At 32.4% G+C, this 7,622-nt stretch overlaps 1 protein-coding gene across 1 annotated transcript; it reads left to right on the top strand.

The window, feature by feature from the left end:
• The first annotated feature begins 2,993 nt into the window (after positions 1-2,993).
• On the top strand, positions 2,994-4,511 carry LOC111614028. Its single transcript, XM_023355407.1, has 4 exons — positions 2,994-3,703; positions 3,862-4,072; positions 4,144-4,176; positions 4,441-4,511. Exons 1-4 carry the CDS (start codon positions 3,494-3,496, stop codon positions 4,509-4,511), a joined length of 525 nt encoding a protein of 174 aa, XP_023211175.1. The 5' UTR covers positions 2,994-3,493.
• Positions 4,512-7,622: the final 3,111 nt, after the last annotated feature.

Below are 7,622 nucleotides of genomic sequence, written 5' to 3'. Positions count from 1 at the left end.
GGCCCCACGTTGGGAAACACTGGTTTGTGGCTAGTGTGACACGGAATAGCGTAGATTACGTTTGTGTTTTTGGAGAGTGTTGAGTTAAATTAAAATAAAAACAATGTAGACAAAAAAAGTTTAGTAGTGTAATATGGAAATATTTTACGATAGTAAACGACGAATGTGCTATTGCTACCTATCTTTAAAATTTCATATAAGTAATGAAATTCATTAAGATAAAAGATCCGTTAAAGATCCGCTAAAAAGTAACGGATACGGATACGGATATCCGGCACATCACTAGTTGAGAAACACTGATATAGATAGATGATGATGTGCTTTAGTTCATCCTCACTGAAAAGCAAACTTAGGGCGTCGTACTCGTAGCGTCATCTGTTCGACATAAAAGCCTTAATCCTAAATGATATCTTTTAATTTATATGAATGTTTACGGAATAATATACAGCCTACGTCTACCGTGAAGTTCCATTCTAAATATTAATGAAAAAATTTTCGAAATCGGATAAGTAGTTTCGGAGATTATCCGCCACATGCAAACTTACTTAGAAAACATTACCTCTTTATAATATTAGTAGAGATTAATACTTAACAAAATCAGAAAATGACTTTTTAAATCGACCGCAGATAAATAATACCGATTCTGTAACTTCGTCGTTTCTTATTTGGTATATTTTTTTATCTACTCCTGATAATAGAGGGCCTTGGACTTTTATTAGAAGTCCAAAGGCTTCTATAAGTCCAAGTATAAAACGGTGAAATTATTTGATCAGAAATCAATGGTCAGGGACGAATATTACATCAATAGTTTGTCATATTTAAAAGGTTGAGATCTGCATTTTAACCTTTTAAGCTTTAATTGTCTACATTTTATTAAAGGGTCAGAGGTAAAATTCTTGTATTTTATTAATAATTGTAGTAATTATCAATTGTTTGTCATCCCAAAATTTCTGTCATTCGATATAAACTCCACTCTAGAAATGCTGGTTGCCATTGCACAAAACTGCTTTTCGTTCTCGACGTCACATCCTACTTTTCGCCCGAATTTGGCACGTGACGTCAGGAAATCGCTAAGCCTGGTACCCACATGCGGCAACGGACGACGGAATCGGTCGACGGAACGGCAAAATGACGTCACTTTTGCCGTCGACGTCGACGGAATACGAAGTTGAAAATTTTTAACTTCGTATTCCGAAATTTTCAACTTCGAAAATTTTCAACTTCGTAACAATTTTCAACTTCGGAAAGCGGCACGGTAAAAATTAGACCAATAGGAAGACCGTTTAGCAATGTCGTCATAAAGATCACGTGGGACGATAGCATTCGAACTATGGCGGTCGGCAAGCTAAAAAGCTTTATTTGTACACTAATACGCTAATATATTTCATTTATACTCTATATTACTATCCGATTTAAATATTAATGTCAAATAGACTTACTGCGTAAAGTATTGGGAATGGAGTAAGCGTAATTCGGCGACGAAAGTATTCGAAGTTCCTAACTTTCGACGATTTAGAATATTTTTCATATCCAACTTATTCGTTTTTGAGGTTTTTTTTTATTTGCGATAAGATCGAAGGCAAATTTAAAAAGTTTAATTGATATAACAAAGCAATCCCGGTAGACGCCATTTTCGACTACTGGCACGTAACCTACCTACTGTAGTAGCTTGTTTATATTTACGGCTGGCAGATGACGCGTTTTAATTGTAGGGTAATTTCCTCATGTGAGTACACGCGACACGGAAAGACGACGGAACGGCAACTGTTTCCGTCGACGATTTCCGTCGTTTGTTGCCGCATGTGAGTACCAGGCTTAAGTATGTTGTGCACGGGACGGAAGTTTTAATATTTTGCTAATTTTCCCGAAGTCTGATTTGTGATTCAATTTCACGTCGAATTTGAAAATAGGACAACTAAAATTTTTATCGCCATTTAATAAAAATATCGCCAAGAGATGACCTTGGCGTACGAACCCTTCAGATATTATCGATCCATACTTGGGCATTGCCGACATAACAGTTACATACATCTACAGAGACTGCGTTTTGCTAAACCAGATATGATGTCATGATTTTTAACTTCTTCTGTCTTAATTATATGTTCTTTGGATGTTAATCTCAGACTCGCTACGCAAAAACTTACCACACAGGAACACTACTTTCAATGAAAAAAGATTTTATTTTCTATTTTTTAAACGAAAGTGTATTTAGTGTTTTATGCCTTTCTCTAATCNTCTTTGGATATTAATCTCAGACTCGCTACGCAAAAACTTACCACACAGGAACACTACTTTCAATGAAAAAAGATTTTATTTTCTATTTTTTAAACGAAAGTGTATTTAGTGTTTTATGCCTTTCTCTAATCCTTATTACGTATAATGATATAACTATATACAATTTTGACGCTGTCCGATGAGATCTCGTAACCATCACGATCAAATGGCGACTTCTGTATTAATATAATTATACGTCACAGCTGATATATGCTCTGTTATTTTAATTTTTAATGTTTTTCCAGTTTCATTCACATAATAACAATATGATTGACAAGTACAAGTGAAGATATAAACTAAATTACTATTATACATTATATCCGTCTTTCTATAGATTTATTTTCTAATTTTTAAGAACGTTTTGATTGTTTTGTTTAATGTGCCAGCAAGAATAATATTGTATGATTTTAATATTTTCTGTATGTTTTCAAAAATAATCGGTGTGTAATCTAGATTTTATAAGTTATCTGTTTTAGATATTGTTTGTTTTCTAGAATGATTGTGAAACCAATTGTCAATAATTGTGTTGCGGTAGTAGTTTTCTGTAATGTGAGGTGTATATGTTAATTTTGTAAGTTTTGGTCTGTTATATCACTTGTACGTAATTTAGTTTTGTTCATGGTTATACAAAATATATTGTTTTCTATATACCACGTCACCCAGCTTAAAATTGTTTGAAAATAATAAAATTATCAAATCTTTGAACTGTGTATCTAAAACGTTAAACACAACATTATTCTCTATTTCAAAGCCTACATTATCGTGGACATTATTGACTTAGTGAAGTATCACTTGAGAATCGAGTAATTTCATGTTGTAAACATGCTTTCAATAAGTTTCGTGCTGTTTTTTAACTTTAAACGCGATTAATAATAATAGTAATAACAATGCTAATCATACGGTAAAATAAAACACATTAATAAAAAAAATTTAAACTTGTGTACTTGAATTGCTTAGCGCCAGTGCGTATTATACTATGCACTGGGCTCTCGCCATTACAAGAAGCGAAACTTCAGAAGACTTTTAAACTAAACAATTAATTTTCACAGTCACGTTTATCGGAAACGTTTGAGAAAAGGGTCTTATTATTTGGACAAGGAGCTGTTTATGTGTTTAGAGCTAAACGTTCACCAAGTTTCGTTTGAATCGGAAATCAGAACATCTGACCCTGTCCTTGTAAGTTAATAAATTATTTTTTTCTTTGCAGAGGATTTCCAAAATGGCAGAAACCACACTTGAACAAACAACGGAAACAGGTGCAATATCGCCACGTGGCTGCACTTTAATCACAGAAATGCCAGATATAATAATAATGAATATATTTGAATACTTGAAAGATGCAGAACTAGATTTATGCAGGCAAGTGTGTACCAAATGGAGAGATATCATCGAAAACATAATGTATTACCGAGTAACAATGATCACAAGGGTAATTATTATAACATTATTTTCTTGATTAAATGTCATTAACGTCATACATTTATACAATACTTTTAGAACAATATAATTGCAGTAAAATAAGCTTGCATTAATCACATTATGTAAGTAAATTTACATCTGCTGTAAATATTCTGATTTATTTAATAGAAAATCCCTCTTAATGTAATAATCACCGCAATCTACGAATCGGAAAGTCTGCGTCCCTACGTTGGGTTCGACAATAATTTTCAATACAATTGGTTCATTTTAGAAGATAAACCTAAACTTTTCGTTTTGTCTACAGATAATCTTAATGGATTTGGAGAAATTACACTTGATCCAATTCCAAGTCATATTTACTTTATGCATTTATCGCATCGTAAGTAGTTGTACCATGTAAGTTTGAAATTATTTATTAATTGTTAATAACAATGACGTTTTTAATTTTAGGAAACTATTTTACAAACCCTTTTCCTGCACATTGTAANTCGCGCGAGAAAAAATTTTTGAAAAAATTTGGAGACTTAAAAATCATTCCAAAAATAAAAAAAAATCAAAATGTTCAGAGGGTCCAAACGCCCGAGTTTTATGTAACGCTATGTAACTTGCCCGAGATATCTCGGGCTTGGGGTTTACTTAAAAAGACAATTTCTGTTAGCGAACCCTTTGTTAAATATTTCGAATATCACCACTGGAGATAACTGACATAAAGAAATTTAAATCAAACATAAAAATCCTCTTTGCCAGATCTTCAAAGTAGAAATGTTATAACAGGTAAATTAACGCATCTGCATTTTCGCATTAAAACGCAAAAATGAATCTTTTGTTTCTTTTTTCCCTCTATTGTTTGTTGTTCGTTTATCTTGTATTTTGTCTGGCACTTGATAAAGGCCTACTAGTTATAGTCTCTTTTGAGATTAAAGATTAAAGAGAATCACTATTTTCCACTTATACATGAATTCCTTGTTCTGTCAGTTTTTCAAGGTCGTCGTTTGCAAGGCTCTCGCCACAAACCTGCAGTAATAATTCTTCAATATCCTGTTCATTTACATCTCCTATTCTTGCTGTATTGATTAAGTTATGACAATTTGGTCAACGATAGACTCTTCTCATGAGAACCCTTGGATGCCTCCAGCCATAACTTCTTCCACACTTCGTTCATGCATTTGTCAGTTAATTCTTGCCAAGTGATGTCAATATTGCCTAAGGTAACCATAATTTGATATTTTTTTCCAAACTTACACCAAACAAACATAGATCCGTTCACAAGCGAGGCACTTAAACCACTGACTTAAACAAAACCTTAACCGAATCAATCTTTAGCCGAGTACAGTGGGACTGATTTTTTCGAAATATTAGATTAATAAAAACAGACATTATTCCAGTTCAACGAAAGTGACCGAAAAGTTGTAATTTTTGGAAATTTCCGTGGACACCTGGTCTTAAGACGAATTAGTTAGAAAACAAATGACTTTTAAGTTTAACAAATTTTGATTTTTACAGCTATGGTGAGAAACGTTTAAAATTTACAACAATCCTGTCGCGTCCTTTGAGATATACTAGTGATACGACAAAAGACGTTAACCGGTATCGGCACCCTCGGGATTTGGCATGCATGCACGCACCGCACACCTACCAAGACCATCTCTGATTTCATCCACGAGTCACTGGTAGTGAGCAAGTTTTACTAGGTGGATTGTTTTAATATTTAAAAAGTAAAGACTATTTGGTTAGAGTAAAGGAAAAGGTATCCAGCTAAAAAAAGTCTTAAACTTAATATTAACGAATAGACATAGGCATATCTAGATGTAATTTGACACGCTGAATCGATTGGTATTAAAAAAATTACTTACGATCAACCGTTTAAAAGTTACGGACGATTTTTTATTTCCGGCTATTTGCTTCGTTTAAGAACAACTTTATTAAGAAATACGCAGGCACTCATCGATATTAACATAACGAGTTACTTTAATTCACCATAATACATTCCATCTACGAGAGAAAGCGACATTAAAAATGCTAAAATGGTGTCGTTTGCCCGCGAACACTCGTACACACGACAACGGCGTAGGGACAACTGACGCAGGGAAATTTTCCCTGACCGGTGGGGAACTTGTCGAGCGTGACGTCACTTCCACAATTCCCTAAACACACGTGAGCAGTAACAGAAATAGTTGACACGATAATATAATTATTATATATTATTTAAAACAAAAGTAAAAATTTAATAACAAATTTCGTTTTCCCCATGTTACTTTGTAACAACATTAATGTCTTCAGTTCTTTATCCCAAAATATCGGCTGTTATGCAAAAAATCTCCAGCTTTAATTGCGTTTTATACGCATTCTTTCCTCACTGTTTCACATCTACGAGTTTATACAGTATACACATACTTCACACTCGTCATTAGAGTTTTCCTATGCCCATTTTATATCACTTATACAGCGACGAACGCTTTTACTTTAGATGCTGGCTGCTCTGTACTACCAACATTAAAAAGAAGTGACAATTGTAAAGTACATACAAAATAGTATTACGTTATGTATGGATGATTTTACTAACTCGTAAAATTTATTATGAGTAATGTAGTAAACTTTAGTTAATATATTACGAAAATGTTTGCGTTCGATGCATGCCAACGTTCTGCTGGTTTCTTTATTAATGGAACTTTGTCTGAGCTGTAATGAGCGATAGTTGCTATCAGGAAATGTGGAAATACTTTCTTCTACTGAATAGAGCATAATGTTGACAACAAAAATGAGACGCATATTTATAAGCTCTTCGAAAATCCACATCTTATAGAAATATGAATTTTATTTCTCGTGTGTTTTGAACACTATTTTTATAGAAAATGCTAGACACTTTTTTAAGCAAAGTTAATTTAAAACTAACAAATTCTACACAATTCGATTACAATAATGTTTTGTACTTGTTCATATCGTTTGATTTATACATTGTTAATTGTACTGACATTTTTATATTTTGATTTAATTCGAATCAATGTTTTCTTTCTTTAAATAATCATGTTATATTTTATTTCTGTAAGAGTTTACATATTGATATATCGAATAAATTTCAGTAATTTCATTTTTTTTCATTTGTTGTAATTTCAGCAGATGATTATTAAAGATTTTGTTGAAGATGTAGAATTTTTCATTGAATTTGTTAATATTTACGAGAAAGTTGCGAGATCTCACTAGAGAGCGTCAAAATTCTCAATGTAGAATTTTGTTACAAAAATATCACACCATTCAATAATTTTAACTTTTATTTAAACAATATTTCTTCTTCAACAACTTTTTAGGAATCAAAAAAAGTAACTAACAACTTTATTTTATGTACAATACACAACTTGATAATATTTGAAAAAATACATTATGATGAAGACTCCACTAAATATAATAAATATTCTGCAATATAACAAAGCTTATTTAAAATACTTCAACATTTATAATTTAGTTTTATATCATAAATATCTGTCGCTCTGAAAAATGTCCAAACAGCAAAACTTATTTGCTGCTTTAAACATTAGAAGAGACTTTAATCTCACAGTTATTGTTCTGAATTGTAAAAAACCATCATCACCCAGAAGTGAATTCAATTGAATTTTCACATAAACACTATTAAAATTTTAATACGTTACTTAATACATTAATTAATGTTACACAAACAATCTACATTTAAATAGAAATTATCTATAAGTGAGAGTAAACAGTTTGTTGACCCGTTATACAAAAGTAATAATTACATAGTGTACCTGAATACATACATACACCATGGCCAATCCTGCCCCCTGACGATACCGAAAACCAGGTGCAAAAAGGTGGCACCGTCGGTATCGGGGCTTAATCCCAATTAAGATAGAAAGGAATTGACCATGGGTCACCCTTAACAAAGATCCAGTACTATGCAGTATAAGTAAGAATGG

The sequence above is a fragment of the Centruroides sculpturatus genome, unplaced genomic scaffold, assembly GCF_000671375.1.
Source record: "Centruroides sculpturatus isolate CEXI.00-Female unplaced genomic scaffold, Cexi_2.0 scaffold1890, whole genome shotgun sequence".
Lineage (NCBI taxonomy): Eukaryota > Metazoa > Arthropoda > Arachnida > Scorpiones > Buthidae > Centruroides > Centruroides sculpturatus.
Note: the sequence above shows the minus strand (reverse complement) of the source record. Positions and strands in the feature narration are given on the sequence as shown.

Coding starts and splice junctions, on each gene's coding strand:
- LOC111614028 (XM_023355407.1), top strand. CDS start 3,494: ATGGCAGAAACCACACTTGAACAAACAACGGAAACAGGTGCAATATCG. Junction 3,704..3,861: donor GAGTAACAATGATCACAAGG/GTAATTATTATA, acceptor TTTATTTAATAG/AAAATCCCTCTTAATGTAAT. Junction 4,073..4,143: donor CTTTATGCATTTATCGCATC/GTAAGTAGTTGT, acceptor TTTTAATTTTAG/GAAACTATTTTACAAACCCT.